Here is a 19,734-nt window from a genome sequence, read left to right on the forward strand (position 1 = left end):
TTAGGAGAGAACACTGAACTACTGTGGATTTCAAAGTAATGCCAGTTTTGTCCTGGGTGGATGAGTTTAATTTGTTAGAACTGAGAAGTATTTGCTATGGTTTGATTTCAGCCAACACTGGTGGTGTTCACTACCATGTGGAAGTTTGACCATTTTGTAAGGATTGATTTAAGTTGTGAGAAAATACTTAAATTATTTCTTTTATGGGGAAAATGTGATGACAAGTGAATTTACAAAGTTAGAGAGAGTGTTATAAGCTGAATACAGTCCATCTCGAGTGTTATGAACTGGATGGCAGCTTTCCATCTGGGAGACAAAATGAAATTGTAAACCCAGCTGACTCACTGATTTCCCAAGCCCTACATGGATGTTAAAAGAGCTATGCAATCATCTACTCCACCTGAAATTTGCCTCTACATCTTCATAGTGCTACTTACACAAAGCTGTGTGGGAGAAGGTGGCCAGCACTCTCTGTTTCCAAAAAGCACTTGCTGAGCCAGTATTCTAAGATGCAAGTTATTGTAAATGTAAGAGTTTGGCCCTGAACAATAACTTCTAAATTTGGCAGTATTCCTAAATCTGGTTTTCCTAGATTTTTATCCAAGAAACACGATTAGTGTAGCTATTTTCAATCTTTGGTCATTTCTCTCCATTTTTCTTCTTGTTTTTCTTTACAGTGAAGGAAAACGGACTTAAGTAAAAGCCTCATGCTGTTATGTTTGCTCAGGAAGACTGAGGAATTTGGAGGTACTAAGAAATCAGTCTGTGTATACTTACTTGGAAGTTAGCTGTAATTGAAGTACTTTTGTAAATAGCTACCATAATAAACTGGTTATTACTCTGAATGGTCAATGACTGCTCATAATTCACTGCTGCTAAGTTAATTCTTTCTGTAGAGAAAAAAAAAAAAAACACCAACCCCTTGTCCTTAAAAGAATACTTCACTCAAGATGTTGGTAGGAATTTGGCTGAGTCTATCCCTGCTCTCCCTGAAGCCGAATGGAAACCCAGAACACACCCACAAGCTGCAGCATTCATTCACAAAAGGAAACAGGCAAGGAGATGATGATGCATGTTGCCTGAGAGAGTAATGACTTTAAACTTTTTCACTGATATACTTCATTCAGTGTGGCGCCTTTTGTGAACCAGCCACCACATTTACTCTAGATGAAAATTAATGAATGAAAGAAGTTTTATGAACTGAACCCTTTGCTTCCGGTATCTCTTCAGTACAGGCTGCTTCTGCCTCCACTATGTTTTCAGAATTATAAATAGTTAAAACAGATTGTTCAAATACCATTAAAGTAGCTTCTATAGATAAAATAGAAGTCAATATTATGAAGGTTTAAATTCAGATTGATGTGTTAGTGTTTTTGCCTATTTGGTGTTCTTAATAAAGGTTATTCTAATAGAGTTAAATTTGTCTAGAAACTGACTTATTTTAATGTTTTTCAGATTAAGTGTATTTATAAAATCTTGTCAGCAGGTGCTGTTTCTAGTGAAAATCAAAAATCACACCATTCAGCAGCAGAATATGAATAATCCTATTTTTCTTTTGGAAATAGTGATGTTTGTACTATTGGCATTTTCATTAGGAAATAAATCCAAATATTGTTATGAAATTTGTTTTTTTAAAAAAGTTTTGATCACTCACCACGATATGAGGAAACATTTGAACTCTCACCTCCACGCCTTACCCATAATATTAATTTTTAAAAAAATCTTTCAGACATTTAGTTATGTATTATTCTGCAAATCCTTTGCAACAATTATAATGCTGTTATCAAGGACCAATCCTTTCTGGTACAGTAGAATTTCACTGATTTCAACCTAACACGGTAGAACTTCAAGCAAGTCTCATGACAAAACGTTTTAAAATAAAGTTCAAAACAATTGGCAGTTACTCCTTATAAATACATACTATTTTTCAGATATTGTTATGTATACTTTTCGTCTCTCATTTGTTTCTAAGCAAAAGTCATATAATAGTAATTTTATTATCAGATTCTCCTGGAAGAAAATCAGGCACTCAGGAAATTTTCTCCCAAGCTTAAGTAAGTCAACTTCCAGGGTTTCAAGTTCTGGCAAGCTAACTTCTCCAAGGTCTCATAAAAATTCTGGGCTGTTATCTCCATATGCCTGATTGACTTTTTTTTTGTGGTCGTAATTAAAACCGTCTGTCCTTTCTCTGTGACTTCAGGAGAATGGCAATGAATCACAAAAGCTCTAAAACAGATAGAAGGATGGAGGCTGAGGTTAGCAGCCCAGAATCACTTAATCTGCTGTATTTCATCCATAGAAATGTAGATCCAAAGCACGGCCTTTTAATTCAAGCGACTTCAGAACAAGTCACCATGGCAGAAGGTTGTATCACAGTCAGAATGGGGAGACAAAAGTAGTCCTGGGTTTGGACTGAAGCATAAAGAGATGTAAAATAAACTAATTAACTTTATATGGAACATCACTATCTTTGTAACGCTAATTTTTATTCTTCTTGTATTATACATTAGAAATGTATAATTTTCAGAAATGTTTTCAACAATTTCTAAGTAAAACATATTTTTTGGAATACAAGAGTATGTGAAAAGTGAGATGAATACAAGAGGCAAAAAAAAATGAAACTGAAACCAGTACTAGAGTCTTATCAAGGGAAGAAATATTTAACCTTCAAAATATAATTTAGAAAATTAATTCCCTATGACTCTGTCTTTTGTAGTATTTGAGACTGCTCTTTATTACTTACACCTTGACATCCATTCTCCAAACTTAATTGTTTTCCTGCCTTTTTATTTTTGGGCAATCTTGAGTTCTAAGGCTTTTTTGCCACTTAGAAGAAGGTTGCTCACTAGGTGAGTCACTTCCCCCACACCTGGAGGCCTTGTCTCCATGCCTTTTAAAATTAGAATGAATTTCAGCAACAAATTGATGTGATATTAGAGTAGGAGATCTGGAAGATATGATCTTAATGAAAGTCTTATTAAGCTACTCACATTCCTAAGGATCTTGCACATTGGTAACCTGTTGCTCAGGGATGCAAAAATGACTGTTTGACCTGATCCTTCAAAGTTCAGTTCCTCCCTGATGACTCAATTAGTTATGCAAAACTAAGTAAACATCCATGCGCTCTGATCCCATCATTCACAGACTGTTTTCATCTCCAGCTTTGGCTCCCAAATTCAGGGGAAAAAGCTGAATGTCTTGTGAGAATGACAGCATAGTCTGAAGCATCAATATGCTGGCTGCCTCCTGAGGCTTAATGACCTCAACACTCACTGAAGACCAGAAGTATCTCCAGAGATCTGGATCTTAGGTAGTATCCCTTTTTATTTTCAAAAAGAGTTGGGTACTTAAAACTACTTGAGAACCTGGATCTAAGCTCTGCATGGAGTCAAGGTTTTAAGTAGAATAAGGTTTGCTGATAAGAGACTGGATTTCTATCAAACAGTGTGCAATGCTGCCCTAATAAAGCAAAACATAAAACTACCACGAAAAAAATACTTTAAGGAAAAAATGCATTTCTGGTATAATTTTTCTGAAATCAGGAAAAGAGATGAAATTAGAATCAGCTTTCTCAGGGAAAAAGTTTATTTTTAATAAATAATATTTCTACAGCATACAGCAATTTTAAAAGGCTGCCTTTTATCAAATTTATCTTGATTTCATGAAAACATGTACAACTATTAATATAAGCAGGCTTATCAATCTATTTTTGTACTGAATGTTGTTTTTGTTACTTTATTTTCTTTTTAGTTTCTTCTTTATCATTCAGAAGGTTTGCACTGTATTCCTGTACATATTTGGTTTGGTGCCCAGAAAGGTATTATTTTAACAGGGCTAGTTCATTAAAAGTTATTGCTTTACAGGGGTTCTACCATGCATACATAATTATATATATGCCCTTCTATGATGAACAGTGTGATGAAGTTACCATAAAAAAATTTTTTTTAGGGTTTATAATCTCTGCCTTTTCAAGTCACATTGATTTAACTAATCCCAGCATCTAACTTTCTTACTTCTATTATTTTTAGAAGATATTAGTTGTCAAAACATAATTTTCTTTTTTTTTTAATAAGATTAGCCTTTCAGTCCTATTGTGACTGTAACTTGTCCTCCCTCTATGCTCTCCAAGGAAGAAGCAAGCACAGCTGCTAACACACAGAATTTGTCTCAGGCAAAACCAGTAGGGCAGCTTTCAGTGACCTGCTCAGGACTGATTGTGATGCTTCCTCAAAATCCTTTTCGATTACTATATTTTTCAGTAACTCCATGTCACTCCATGAAGAGAGTTTTTAAGAAAATCTCCAGATACAGAAAGTAGATTGGGGTTTTTTTCTATTTTTTTAAGACTCTGATAAAGTTTTGAATTATCAATTTTATGATAACAAGAAACTAAGTGAATTTGTAAGATAAAAAAGTCAAGAGAATGATATTTCCTTGCAACTACATGTCTCTATGAAACTGCATCGCAACGCCACGCAAGGGTAGATAAAAATTCACTGCAACCTTTGCAGAGAGTTGGCATTAAGAGACTGAATATCAGTGTGAGCAGTGTAATAGAGTCTTGTACCAGTGTAGCTGGTCAGGAGCCAACATTTCCAAGCAGACCTGAAAAGCATGTTAGATGCTGGTGTGACTTTCCAGTTACAAAGATGTCTTCAGTACTGAGATACCTGATTTACTTTCTGCAGCTAAGGCAGAAGGAACAAAATCATCTATTACATCTATTATTGAAGGAGACAGAACACTTGGCATTTTGCTGCTTCATTCTCATCATTGCCTACCTGGAGTTTTGGACAATAGATTTGAGACTATTTAATCCACATCAGCTGACTTACGCTTTTTAAGTCCTGTTTGACTGGGTTGTACATACTATGTTTATCTTTTGTTAACCTATATATACTAAATTGGCTTATGTCCTTCATCACATTGTTGATGGAACATTAAGTAATACTTTCATTCTAGGGGTTCCACAATTGCAGAATTATTCTTAGCTGCAAACAGACTCATGAATATAAAAAAAATTAAGCATTCAATGAAACTTGGAAATGCTGTACATATACTAAAAGAGTTTGCATTATAATTTTTAATCAGTGGGATCTAGAGTATAAAGAACATTGTGCTGTGGATAAAAAAAGGACAAAACCTAAAACTGCACCTCAATTATACACTGTGTAATCACTTTGAACTATTTCCATACCTCCACATTCATATTTTTTACAATATTTGCCACTTAACACGGGTTTCTACTGTAATGGGATTATGTGGTGGTAAGTGTTTGGGGGATGAGTAAATCCATGAAGTGGTAAAACAAAGGAAGTCTCTCACTTTGGACTCATACAAAACCTAACAGGATCTAGTCGTGCATCTGCTGGTTTTACATAAGTTCCTCTGAACATTTTAGAAGTTAATAGTGATTAAATTTAGGTTGAAAAAAATGTTGAAGATTAATTTTCCTGATGATAAGCAGCTAAATTTATCCTCCACTAATCAAATGTTGCAAACACTGTAAATGTTCACTACAGTGAAGGTATTGCTTTCATGGCGGAAGATATTAGTTTAGTTTTAGGAGAGAGTGGCAGTGAAGGTGTTTTTTACTATTGCCACCCTCTGCGTGAGACATCAGACTCTCTCAGCCTAATTCTCATGGCTATCTAGCAAAAGCAAGAGCTGGAGGCACTGTTTAAAGAGTATAGGATATGGGATACCTTGCCTACCATTTCTCTCTTGAAGACATGCTGTAGCATTATATGATCTGTGCTGTTAAGAGATATTGTGCAATTATCCTAAAAGCCTACCTGCACTACTTACTTCACCATCCTCTGTGATGCTACTTTGGTAGGTTTTTTAATATATTGTGTGAAAGTGATGCTGCACGAACATTGTACTTGATAAAGTCTTTTTTTTTCTGCAAGATGAGGCTGCATTGAATATAATTGCACTGTGTGGGGTTAACTCTCTGTAGCCTGTTCCCTTCGGCTTCAATGACTTGAAATAAAAAATGAATCTCTCACAACAATGAGACTCACTTCTGATAACACTGGCCCATTGACTTCAATGAAACACTATTAAAAATTATTCTCAATTCACTTTAATAGTCGTTCTTAACAGCGTCAGACCACTGATTCCACCATCATACTTTCAAGACTGAATGTTCAAATACCTTGTTTCTTGTGGTTGTAGTTTGTTGACTTTCTGATAAGCAGTACTGAGTATTACCTTATATGAAAGAAAGAAGCATCTTGCAGAGTTTTTTGCTAGTACCCTTTTAAAATTTTTTTAGGTGTAGGGAGAAAATGGAAAACCCAGGACAATTTATTAAAAACAAATGGATCAACAATTCCTCCTTGTCCTTCATGAAAGTCCTATGAAAGGTCCAATATGATACAAAAATGTATTTTGCATATGCTTTTTTTTTTTTTTTTTTTTTTATTTGAGTGATGCTTTGTTTTCTATGGAGCTGTTTTTTGATTTGCTTTTGGTTTGCATTTTTGTTTGGGTTTTTACTTTGTTTATTTTTTTCTGTTTGGTTTATTTTTTAAGGAAGCTGCATAATTCTTCCCTTAAATTAAACTGATGACGGAGATAATTGGAGGAATGATGAGCATGCTTGTTTTTGCCATCTTGCTTGAAATAGACTACATCTCAACTATTACTTTGAATAAGGTGTGTTGCAGTTCTAACCACTATGCTGTACTAGAATGTTCTTCTTATTCTTCTTGGTTTTTCAGACGGAAAATATAAATTGATCTTCCCCCACCAATCCAGATCTCAGGTTTGTTCTCTGTTCAAGACATACATATGGCCTCTAATATTTATGTATTGAAATTTGCTTTGTTTGAGCTCTTCAGAGTTTGTCGTTCATTTGGATTTTTTTGTTGTAACCACTGATTTAACTTGAAATCAATCCCTCTACATGCAAGACAATTTTGCCATTTTCCTTCAGAAGCCAGACAATTTATAGATGAGCTCAGACCAAATAAATCAAGCAAGATATATTTATAGGTCTAATATACCATATATATTAGTATATATTTTTAATCAACATCATACTGTCACTCTGAAGAAATAATTAGCTGTTAGCAGGTCATACACTTCTGCTGTCCAAGCAGACTCTGTTGCTGGTATCCAGCCTAGGACACCAGAACAGATGGTGCTCAGAGTCAGTTAAGGCATGTGGCTTGTGTTCATTAGTAATGAGGTGAGCCTTCTTTGTTTCCCTGCACTAATTCACCTGAATGACAGTATAACTACAATTCTTTTTAGACTGAGCAATGTCTCCACAAGAGACTGTTTACAGTAATTCTGAACAAAGAAATGGAGACTCACACACACATTAACTTTAGTACTTAGTGGTGGTAAAGGGCATTGACTCATCTTTGGCTCCCTAGTTCCTATTCTCACAGCATGAACCCTTGAGAAATCTTCAGTTTATTTTCCAAACAAGGACTGTGTCTCAGACAGTGGTCTCTGCTTTGAGTTGATTAGATTTCTGAATATTTTGTATAAAAACCAGTGGCCTAGCATTCAAAGTTACCAGGAGAGTCAAATTCTAGTTTCTTTATATGACAGTGATGATTCAACCCTGGAACACTTTAAATGTTAGTAGTAATTTTATCATCCTGCAGCATCATCACTGAACCTAACAACAAATCACTGGGCATCAGCTTGCAAAACTATGTTACTTTTTTAGTTATGGAATAATGTTTTTGAGCAGCCTTGGGAATCCAGAGAGGTCCCAGCTGACTGGAAGCTGGTGAACATTGTCCTGATTTTCAAGAAGGGCAAGAAGGAGGACCACAGAAATTACAGGTCTGTCAGTCTCACTTCAGTGCCTGGTATGGAAGTTATGGAGAAGATTATTCTGGAAAGTATTGAAACACACATGCAGTTATTGGTCACAGCCAGCACGGCTTCATGAGAGGAAAGTCCTGCTTATCAAACCTGATTTTCTCTTATGACAAGGTAACCCACCTAGTTGATCGAGAGAAGCCAACTGATGTCATCTTTTTGGGGAAACCATATGAGGAGTGGCTGAGGTCATTTGGTCTGTTCAGCCTGGAGAAGAGGAGACTGAGGGGACACTGCAGTCTACAATTTCTTCAGGAGGGGAAGAGGAGGGGCAGGCACTGATCTCTTCTCTGTGGTGACCAGTGACAGGACCCAAGGGAATGGCCTGAAGATGTGTCAGGGGAGGTTTAGGTTGGATATTAGAAAAGTTCTTTACCCAGAGGGTGTTTGAGCACTGGAACAGCTTCCCCAGGAAGTGGTCATAGCACTAAGCCTGACAGAGTTCAAGAAGCATCTGAACGATACTCTCAGGCACATGATGTGACTCTTGGGGATGGTCCTGTGCAGGGCCAAGAAAAAGACTCAATGATTCTGATGGGTACCTTCCAATTTGGGATATTCTATGATTCTGTGATTCTGCGAATGTATGATAAAATGAACAATATCAAAATGGAGTTCATACCTAAAAAATATTGTATAGTAATTTCAAAGGTACATTCAAGTTAGCGTGTATATAGCATGTATATAGTATATTTGGGTTTTCTCCTTTTTTTTTTCTCTTCTGAATTCTTGTTTTCCTTGAAAACCATATTAAAAGGTATCCTTTTGGTTTTTAAAGATCTTCCTAACAGTGAAGAAAACATATATTTTAAACTCAATACATTAAATAATTTAACTCCAGCTGTGTGTGATCCACAAACCAAACAGCACCATATGAATGCATGTACAGAGTCTATTACAGATTACAGGACTTAAAAGTAAAAGAAAGACAGAATGATTTGCAATGTCAAGCATCATCTGTTATAACAATAGGTTTGAAGAGTTTAGAGTCTCTCAAAAGTCAAAATATTTTGCTTTATTCCCACTCGTAGACTCTTCTTCACCTAAAAAGCAAACGTAAAAGAGTAACATTACTGGAAGTAGCAAGGATTCATAATAAGAATATTCTGAAAGCTGAGAATATTATTGCTATTTAAACCGAATATTTCTTCTTCCTATCTTCAGATATGCAAACTTTGAAGTATTGTAAGTGTATACCTTAAAAAGTAAGGTGTACAAAGAGTTCAAGAAAAATCTTAATCGTGGTGTTTTTCTACTTCAGGTATTTGGTATATCAGCTTTAGTAATTTTATTAATTTGAGATTGTTTTGTATATAATATCTTCCTTATTATGCAGATTTTCAGCCCTTGTACTTCTCCATAACCTAAAAAACAGTTGACTAACACTGATAAGAATCAAAAGTTCAGCTTTGGAAAGAGTAATAGAGTATAGTATATTCTAGATAAAACTAATCACTGTGTTTGGTTGGCATATAATGAAGGACTGGATACATAGACAAGTTGTGATGGAATTGATGGCACAGAAAATAGTGCAGGCTGTTAATTATGTTCTTCAAGATAGAATTATAACTTTTCAATTAATTAGTGATTGCATTTGAATATTGGAAGAATTAATGCTATATGATCTGGATATCCCAAAAATATTAAAATTTTACTTGTACCTGTATGATAGTTTTTATCTACATGTGGTTTTATTATTTTAGGATGAAATATTGATTTAGTTCAGTTAAAGGAAGTGATTTTTCCTTTTGTTTTTTTTTTTCATAATGAAACTTCTCATGATGCTATAGTCAAACAAAAACATTTCTTCAGAAAATTAGTGCACAAGTTGAGAAGCTAAGGAGACGAATAGTGATTATTACAAGTAGCAACTATAAATAAAATCTGACATTGTGCAGATGTTGTTGCTGCTGTTGTAATATCTACTTGCATGGATTCTCTGATGTTTCCTCTTGTTCCAGACTAAAAAGGCCAAATCTATGTCAAATGAAATTTGCTTGAAGATCTGTAGGTGGTTTTTTTTCCAGAATAAAGGACATATTTCAAAAGAAATGATAGTTTGGCTGGAGGAGTTCCCTTGCTTTTTCTTCCCTGTTATGTAATAGGTGATGCCCTTAGCAAGTAATAACTTTCACCAAGCAGTCCTATTGAGGGAGCAGAAATGCAATCATTACTGGTTGTCAAGTTATTAAAAGCAAATAAATATCCATACTGTGGCAAAAATAAAAAAGGTACAATAAAACTCCCTTAATGAATTTTGAACTAAGAGAATTTACAATTTTCTTCCAATAGACATCCATATCTACCCAAACTATACATACTCTAAAGCCAAATACATGTTGCCTCAAATGTGCAATTAAGAGAACAATGCCTTCATTCCATAATATTTAAAACATATATCGATGACCAGGAAATCCCATTACATGTTTCCTTCAGAAAGTCCAGAAGAGTCCATCCAATATGTTGCCAATACCTAATAGATTTGAGACTCAAATTTATCCAGTGTTATTTCTATGTTATCCAGTCATAAGTATAAAAATAACCTAATACGCTGTGAAAAGAGAAGAAAGTTAGGTAGCCTTCCTAAGTTCCAGCACGTGAACTAATCAACCTTATTTAGACAAAAACTACAGTCCAGACCACTTTCTGATAATAAACATACACTTTGAAATGGCGAAAATACTTACAACCAAAGAACAACAACAACAAAAAAACAATAGATAGAAATGCAAGTAACATGGATGGAGGTCTGTGAAGTGAATAAAGCTACCTCTTTAAGCTTTCTGATAGACCATGTAAAAATACTAGACAGGTTTCTATTTTAATGCAAGAAGATTTGAAACTGAAAGAGTAAGATTTTATATGTGTTTGAACTTTGAAGACCACCTGTGAGTATGCTCAATACTTGAATTTCTTGATTAAAAAAACAAAAACAAACAAAAAAACCCACAAAACAAACCAACCAACCAACCCCCAAACCAAAACCAAAACCAACAAACAAAAACAAACAAACCAAACAAACCAAACAAACAAAAAAAAAACAAAAAAAAAAAAGAAAGAAAAACTTTGGACAATCATCTTCTTCCCAGGAAGAACTGAAACTGCAGAATAATAAATAGGTATAATTAAGAATAGTACTTTGTTAGAAATTCCTATGGCAGAACAAGGATGCATATTCAGACAGACTAGCCTGTATTCAAGTGTTTGGCACATATATATCCTTATAAGTTTTGATTATTTTGGAAAAACACTAAGATCAAAGATCAGAGTATTTATTTCTAATTCTTATGTATGCTTTCAGAAGCTGTTAGCAGAGCCACAGATCTATATGGCTGCCCACCTGGGACCATGCTACGCAGGAACATAATGCACTGTCTTCAATGAGTGGAAAAGTTAACGCTGTTATAAAACAGAAAAACCCCACACCACTAACTACGGAGAAACATGGCTTTAAGGACATAGCATAGCTTTTAACTGCACTGGATACAACTTGGACAGTAAGGGAGGAGACACACACATGGGTAGTCTTCTGAATATTCTTGTTCAATGTTCATTGCTGCATGACTCAGCAGAGCACTGATGGTTGCTACCAAAGAAGAAAGGCTACAGTGGACTGTACTAGGCTTGTCTGAAAGAGCTCTGGATGAAAGCTCAATGCTTTTTTTTTGCTGCATGGATAATTAACTTGGATTTGTTCATCAAAAAATTATTAGGAAAAAGAGAGCATGTTTCCTCTGTTTTCTTCTGTTTACCTTTTTCAGTTTCTTCTGAATTGGAAGAGAATGACCACTTAGTAAGGGAAAGAGTAAGAATCCTCCTCTAAAAGGAATCAAAAACCTTGAGCTACCTACTGATCCTGTGTTTTCAGGACACACCAACAGCTGCTTCTGAAAATTATTGTGGCTTGGGAGCACTGACAGAGGCTAAAAATAAATGTAAATAAATAAATGAAAGGGAAAAGTATGTTGACTTGCCCAGTGTTCTTTTAAAGTTTCACTTATCTTACAGATGAGCACAACCAAAAATCTGAATCTGGTGAGAACAAAGGATAATATGTCATCTCTAAGAAGCCCTGGAGATAAAAAAACCCTACATGATTTGTTTTTCCACTTTCTCGAATTAAGTTGTGTGGTATGAATCAGATTTTCGTGAAGACGGAAGCAGCACAATTTAGTTGTGGTTTCCATGACCCTAAGTTGATGTCAATTTGATATCAAGCAGATTACTTTACTTTGGAGGCATAAGACTGATCTTGAAGACAACAGAAATGGATGCACAGTTGCTAGAAGTGCCTGGAGGAACATCACAGGTTAGACAGTCTTTAGAAGCAAGTAGAGACTGAAAAAAATGAGCTGGCTACCTCTTGATCTTCTTCTGGGGGTGCTAGAGAATTTGTGGGGGATCAACACTGCAGGAAACCTCCAGTGCTAAGAAATAACTCATTCACTAAAATTTGGGGCGGGAGCAAAGTATACAATACTGAAGAAATTGACTTTAATATTGATGTTCCAGGCTTGGAAAATGAGCTGTCCTCTGCCATTACTCGGTGGCCCAGAGGTGCTCCTTTGCTTTCACACAGAGAGCAAATTATGCAATCTGGTAACAGGGAAGACATGATACTCCTTTCTGAGAAAGCTTCATTGGTCAGAACATGCCTATGTACATATTTCTGGGTGTGTAAGCAATGTATCAATCTTTCTCCACTGTGGAATCCCCATGCTCAAAAGGCTCTCATCTGCTGGTGCCAATGAACGAGATCCTAAGATTAGCCTCAAACCTTCAGTGCATTTTCCCAATGGCAGCACAGTGTGCTAATCGCTGAGCCATTGGGATAGCCCTGTAGGGTATTCCTCTAATAGTTTTTCTAGTTCTTCCACTGATGTCCTTATACATCTTTTATGATCTCAGTAGTGATGCTACTTTCCCCAGGCGCTTTTTTCTATCTTACTCTATGCTTGCTTTTTGGTGTTTATTTTTTGAATGCAGGGGGGAAGGGGACACCTTAAACTTGCCCTTCATTCCTAGTGCAACCTTTCAGAAAGACATTTCCCTCATCTGCTCCTCCAGCCCTGAGTACACGTCAAGGAATGGGGAAGCTGGAAAATATTTCAGTACTTTCCATCTAAGTTGTGATGGTCTTTTTCCTGACTTCATGTTCTATGTAGAGTTTTTTCTTCTAAACAGATGAACAGTCAGTGCTTTTGGATTTAAAATTAAACTCCAAATATTTTCTTTAGGCTGCACTCATTGGGTTCACAAAGAAATGAAAACAAAATACAGCACGTGACATCATTTGAAAGAGCAAATTATGTTATCGAATATAGTTCTAGAAATAAACTGTATTTTTTTAACTGTGGCTCTTCCCTAGTATGCAGTGCTGATAAATAGTAAAAAGGAATTCTTTCCTAACTAAATATTTCTCTCACATTATACATATACAAATTCCTCTGGGAATAACTTGAGCAATATAACTTGAGATAGGAGGTAGCTGATATATGTGAGGTAATAATATGGAAAATATTTTCACTTAATGTATGTTATAAAGCTCTTGGAATATTACAGGAAACAAAAGTATAGGTCGGTTAAAGACTTTCTGTTTCCCTGTTCTGCCTATAATTTTTTTTTCTGCAGGTCCATCTTTTGTTTTCTTCTCATCTGTTATTTTCCTTTTCCTTCTCATCTTTCTCACTTTCCTTCTCACTATTATGCAGGGCACCTTTTGAGGAGCTGCTTCTGCTTCCAAATGATGATACATACTGGTAGCAGCAACCAAAGCAACAGTCAGTGAACACTTGTAGCGATGGTGAGTTGTAAAATAATAAATCAAATATTTAATACTTAGACAGAAGATGTGGACTTTATCTACACTTAATGGGTGGGGAGGCTGATTACTCATTCATAGCTACACCACTTGTGAATGATGAGGTCACCCCTATCTCAGGAAGATAAATGCCATATCCTGTTATGACATATTCCTTTTATATAAAATTAGTTCAATTTTCTCACTAGTGAGGAATCAGTATAACTTAAAAAAAAATCACTTCAAGATAAAGGCATTTTTCTATTGTAATTCATTATATATCCTATTTTCATTTTATTTCTGTTCTGTTTTGTTCTATCTTATCCTATTCCACGTATACTATTTTACTCTCTACCTAAATGATATCTGACTAAAGTGAAGCAAAAATTAGATGATACAATGAAGCTTTGTAGCATTCTCCCTCATACCTGTCACAGGCTCCTTCCAACAGCAGATAATGAAAATTCAAAGTCAAACCATTTAACTTTAAGTAAATGGAAATGAATTTCCATCGAAGAGATATTTTTTCACCTGTGAAAGAAAGGAACAGTAGTACACTGACAATGCGAATATAGACATAACATATAATTGTGATAGAATGGTATATGAAGAGCATAAATATTAAATGTTATTGTATTACACACTGTCATGTGTTTTTAATTTTTATCTTTACTGTGTTTTTGCCTAAGAAAGTCTACAGTACATAGTTAGAAACAGCAGTACTTTATTAGAATATTTCTTGTCTTAATCAATACTAAAGCAGCTTGCAGCATATTATGCAATAGTATATGGTACTGAGACAAAAACTATGTTGCTCAGACACCAGAAGCTGTAAATAGTTTTATCAAAGTAAGAAATAAACTAAATTAAAAATATTGGAGTTTATTCTCATCCCATTTCCACTTTTTTTCCACTAATTTGATGCATGCTCCATCAAATTAATTTAAATCCATCATGGTATACTTTATCACTGGTGAAATATGTAGCAAATTGGGTCCACACTATTTAATATGGCACAGATTATAAGCCTGATGATGGATATTTTCATCCGTGTATAAAATAAGTCTCAGAAGTTCCTACTGAATTTTACCATTGTGATTAATTTGAGGGGGAAAAAAAGATACAAACAATCCAAATGGACTTTTCTTCAAATATGGGACAATGTTTTTATTTGATATCTTTAAGAATTATGACAAAGAAAATGCTTCTGTATTCTATAGACATTCACAAACCTACCTTTGAATCCTGCTTATCTTCTAACATTTAAAACTATTTGCAAGTGGTTCCAGTGACTCAGTGGGTTTACTTGTGCAAGCAAAGTTATCCAGGCTGACTTTCTATTTACATTAACACTTAAGATATTAATCAATAGCAATAAGAAATCTTATTAAATATCAGAAATCCTGGTTCTGCCTACACAGATGGAAAGCAGTGACTCTCGAGACTAAGCTGAAGCAAGCTTGGCTAAAGGCAGGCTCTCTGTCCTGGCTGTCTCTTTGAAAGAAGAAAATCTGCTCAGAGTTGCCACTGTAGAGCAAAGAGTGACAATCAACGGATGGGGACTTCGACATGATTACATCCACTCTACTGCCTGGCCATACATTGACAGACAAAACTACTGTAATGGAGTGATCATTTGGAAAATGGCTACTGCCCACATTTAAATTCCTTTCAGTGTTATTCCATAGCCAATTAGAGTGGTAGCCCAGCCTATATTCATGCCAGTCTTGTACTATAATGTAAGAAAAAGGAAAGGAGCAGCTCAGAAGTCTTTAATTATTCCTCCAGCCATTTATTGACCTGCTCTCTAAAGGCCATATACGGGCCTTCATCTGCATGCAAAATTCCTATTGACATCACTGGGAGGGCCACAGGCAGATGGAGGGTTACTTTGTAAACCTTACATTTTAAATATGTTGTAAGAGAAAGGCGCAGAATTGTCAGTCCTTTAAAAAAGTGAGCAGCTTTATCTAATATTTGTCTTTAAACACGGAGTTTGAATAACATTTTTCCTAGTAATAACATCCCCCCTCTTCTCTGCAAGCTATCTAACCTACACGTTTCTGTAAAGTCTTCGTATTTAACACTCAAACAATTGATGTCCCTATAGTATAAACAGGATAGATAATGAATATAAGTGGGATAGAAAATTAATCCTACTTGCAAGGAAAGAGAGTCATAATTCACTTAGGCTTCTCAGCTCTTACGTTATGAGGTCTTCAGCTAACTCATGGGATCCATTCCACATCCCACAGATGCTCATTATGAATTCTTTTTATGTGCAACATGTGGGGACTAACCAGTTTCATATCTCCTGGTATTAGCTGCAATCCAAAGCATTTTGTATTAAAACAGAATGCAAACACAGATGCTATTTAATACAAAGGATTTGAATGCAGTCTCTGTTTTAACATAAAGTTAGTGTGTCTTAATTTGCTTTGGAACAGCAATGGAAAGAAAAGTCAAGATAAGAGGATATTGTTAGATTAGGAGCCAAGCTATGATTCCAAAAGGCACACAGTTGCATGGGAAAAGGGGAGAGTGGTCCAGGTGACAGCTTTGATTCATGGAAGCAAAGGTTACAGTGCCTTTGGATGGGGCAACCAGGGACATCTGCCCCCTTCGAGGATGATGTCATAGCCTTTCCAACACTAAGCATACTCTATAGTGTTGCTACCTCTGTTCTGTCCCATGCAACTCCTCTTGGTATGAGCCTCGGTTTCCTCAAAAACGGCGTAGCATTAGGGCTGCTATTTGTGTAAGGTGCACTAACCCAATGTGTTACTTTCTTTTCTAGCTGTCCACTCACTAGTCTGGTGAAAGGTCCAGTTCTCCTCCACACGCACTACACTTTTTAGCTCCAGCAATCAGCAGCTTGGTTTCCGGGGCCGTGGTTACCGAGTCACCTCAGAAGCCGGGAGGTCTAGTGAGACTCTAATGCGGGCAAGAGTCCCCTTTTTTCCCGTTCTTCTGCTGACCCTGACGCGGCATAGCTGCTATGATCCCTCTGAGACGGGCTCGTCGCCCCTCGACTCCCACTGCAGCTGCAGGAGGAGGGAGCGCGGAGGACAGACCCAGCAGCTCCCGCCGACCACCATGGCGAGGAAGCCTCCCGTCTCCGTGCCCACTCCGACCGCGTTTGCGGCTCCCAAATCTGAAACAAGGAGGGGGAAACACCGGAAGAAGGACGAGACACCTAGGGTGTCCGCCGCCGACCAGCGCTCCCGCCCAACTTTCCGCGCTTCCTTCCCAGCGCCCACACCCGCGCAGCGCCGCGGCCAGGCAGGCTCGGCGGCGGGCGGCCCGGCCGGGACAGGAGCAGGGGCAATAGCGCTGTCCTGGACGGGCTGGCAGAGCCACGCAGCGCCGCAGCCCGGGAAAAGCATTTGGCAGAAGTGGAGGAGGGCAAACCCGCCCGAGTGGAGGGCAGTGGGGTCTCCGCGCAGCCCCGGGTGGCACAAAGGAGCCGCGGAGCTGCGGCCGCGCGTCCCGCGGGGGCGGAGGAGCCCGAGCCCCTCCGCGCTGCTGCCGGTGCGGTGCGTGCCACGCCCGGAGGGGAGCTCTGCGAGGGGACTCGGCGCACTGGCGGTATAATTGATATGTTGAAGCAGCAGTAGGGATCAGTGCGTGCACAGACAGCACACACCTTACAAGTTTGACTCGCAATAACATTGCTGCACACTAGGAGGGGAGGAGAGTCAGCTCCCTAGAATAAGGAACAAACTCTGCCTTTGCACAAAAGCGGCGCATTTCCTCGCTTGTGAAAACCGTCGCTTCATAGAGAGAAAGAAAAGGGAAGGGGGGTGGGGAGCAAAAGCAAGTTACCAAGAGCAAGAACTTGTGCTGCAACAATCCTCCACTCTTCCTCTTCTCCTCAGGACTCTGGGAGCAGGGATATTCCTCCCCCTCCCCCCCCCGCACAGTTGGCGCTAACCCAGACTGTGGTCAGCCGCCTTTATTATTACTTCATTGAGACAGAGAAATCCTCTAAGACTTGCATTTTGGGTGGAGGGTGGGGGGTGGAGGGACGAGAAGGAGGAGGGAAAAAAAAGGCAACATTTGCTGCTCATCATTTTCACTGCACCGCTAAAGTAATTGCGCCCCCCTCTCTCCTCCCCGTCCCTCCTCAGCTTGGATTTTTCTCCTATATCTACAGCTCCAGTAGTAGAAGATATACCTTTTTTTTTTTTTTTTTTTTTTTTTTTTTTTTTTTTTTTTTTTTTTTTTTTTTTTTTTTTTTTTTTTTTTTTTTTTTTTTTTTTTTTTTTTTGTAGATCTGATATTCCGCTTTCCCTCACCCCTCACAAAATCTTCACGCTTTGCATGTTTGCAATTCGGTAAATTCCCCCCACCTCCTCTTTACCCCCGGCCCCCCCAAACTCCTCAATCTCAGCCCAGACGCTCACATCAAAGCGCCCGTCCTCACTCACAGTGGCCGCCACTCACTAATGGGATTGCAGTGTGCCTGGCTCTGCTGCTGCAGCCGCCGGAGGGAGAGTCGCTGCTGCTGCACCTCTTCGCCGACACTCGCCGGGTGCTGAGCCGCGGGGATGATCAGGATCTTCCCGGATTTCAGCGTGCAGGTGACGGCGGCGGCGGCGGCCGGCGGGGCGGCCGGGGGGGTGCCGGCGGCACCGGGCATGGGGCGAGCCGGCGCCGCGGCCAACGGCAACCCGCAAAACGTCCAGGGCATCACCTCCTACCAACAACGGTGAGCATCGAGGGGGAGAGGGCTGTGCGGCTCTTCTTGAGGCTCCCTCACTTGCTTTTCTTTGTGCTTTTGTGTTTCTTTGTTTTCCCTTTTTTTTTTTTTTTTTTTTGTTTTGATCTTTCTATTTGTTGGGGGGAGCTTGGTTGGAGGGGAGGGTGGTTTTTTATTATTTTTAAATTTTTCTTCTTTTTTAAAATACAGCATCTTTTAAAATGCACTGAGAAGTAAACACAATCTCCTAGTTTTGTCTTGGATGAGCTGAAAAGCAACAATAGAAAAAAAAAAAAAAGAAAAAAAAGTGAGACCCCGGCATCTTAGCTTGGCTGCTCCAAAGTTTGGGATCCCGTCCGCTCATCCTTTCTAAAGAGGAATTTCTCAATGTCAATGCCTTGTGCAAATCCCAGTGTGTGGCAGCCAGGGGGATAATTGATCATGGTATGCTGATTGATAATTTTCTTTCAACCAAGAAAGAGAACAATTTTCACTTGGGGTTACACACTTGCAATTCCACATTGTAGTTTTAACAGTATTATCATGTCACCTGTTACTACAGGGAAATATAACAAGAAACCCTAAGTATACTCAGCACTGTTATTTTTTAATCTTAAATGCATTCTAATGCAAATGCAGGAAATTCACAGAGAGCGCCTTTAGGAAGCAAAGCGTAAAAAGTTGGCAGTAAGTCATAATGAAGTTTAAAGACCTTCCCCATTCCCCCTAACAATTCATCGATATGTGCTGATACTAACATGAAGCTTTAATTAATTACCTGACATTTCTTTGTGTTGCTATGAGCCAAAATCCGAAGTCTGAATCTGTTAGTTTGCTCTCTCATAAGCTTATAACGGAAGCCGAATTTTCAAAAAAAGTAGATGACAACAAATCAGAACAAAACATTTATAATTCTCTACATGCAATAAAAATGGCACTGTCTTGAGTATCTTGCTTTCCACTATTACATTAAATTAAATACCGAGAAAAATGCTGTGTAATCTCAAGTGTCCAAACAAAGTATCTCTATGATGTAAAAGAAAAAAAATAGGAACTTTTAGTATAATACTTCAAAATTAATTGGTCTAGGAACCAGATTTAGATAATCGACCATTGCCTGTTTTGCTGTTCAGCAACTTTGTGTTGCTTCCTATAGTTTCGAAGCCTATGATAGAAAACGTTTGGTAGTAACTTTTGTAGGTTTTATTAAATGAAAAGTAATAGGGAGCTGATATTCCTTATGATGCTTGAGCTGAGAAACATTTGAAACTAAGCAGGAGTCTTGTTTTGCTCAAGCAAACACACCAATCTTTCATATATACTACTAAAAAAAAAAAAGTGAGAGATATAAAGAATGGATGAATGGATTAAAGTTTATTTCTTT

The 19,734-nt window shown here is 37.8% G+C and overlaps 1 protein-coding gene and 1 long non-coding RNA gene across 2 annotated transcripts in view; one reads left to right on the forward strand and one right to left on the reverse strand.

Moving 5' to 3' along the window:
• Positions 1-8,726: 8,726 nt before the first annotated feature.
• Positions 8,727-17,434, reverse strand: LOC114055059. The gene is made up of 4 exons (XR_003570648.1): positions 17,295-17,434; positions 15,856-15,972; positions 14,077-14,179; positions 8,727-8,891 (listed from the first exon to the last, which is right to left on the reverse strand). It is a non-coding gene; the product is annotated as an uncharacterized LOC114055059 (long non-coding RNA).
• Positions 17,435-17,480: 46 nt separating this feature from the next.
• The window catches only part of LOC114055062 (neuronal PAS domain-containing protein 3-like), a 506,870-nt gene continuing 504,616 nt past the window's right edge, over positions 17,481-19,734 (forward strand). Inside the window, exons 1-3 of the mRNA XM_027878799.1 lie at positions 17,481-17,739; positions 17,923-17,985; positions 18,081-18,359. Coding sequence (XP_027734600.1) covers positions 18,199-18,359 — 161 coding nt within the window. The 5' untranslated portion in view covers positions 17,481-17,739; positions 17,923-17,985; positions 18,081-18,198. The remainder of the gene's footprint in view (positions 17,740-17,922; positions 17,986-18,080; positions 18,360-19,734) is intronic.

This window comes from Empidonax traillii, unplaced genomic scaffold, assembly GCF_003031625.1.
Source record: "Empidonax traillii isolate 1590-97213 ecotype Southwest subspecies unplaced genomic scaffold, ASM303162v1 scaffold45:size3623477, whole genome shotgun sequence".
Taxonomy (NCBI): Eukaryota; Metazoa; Chordata; class Aves; order Passeriformes; family Tyrannidae; genus Empidonax; species Empidonax traillii.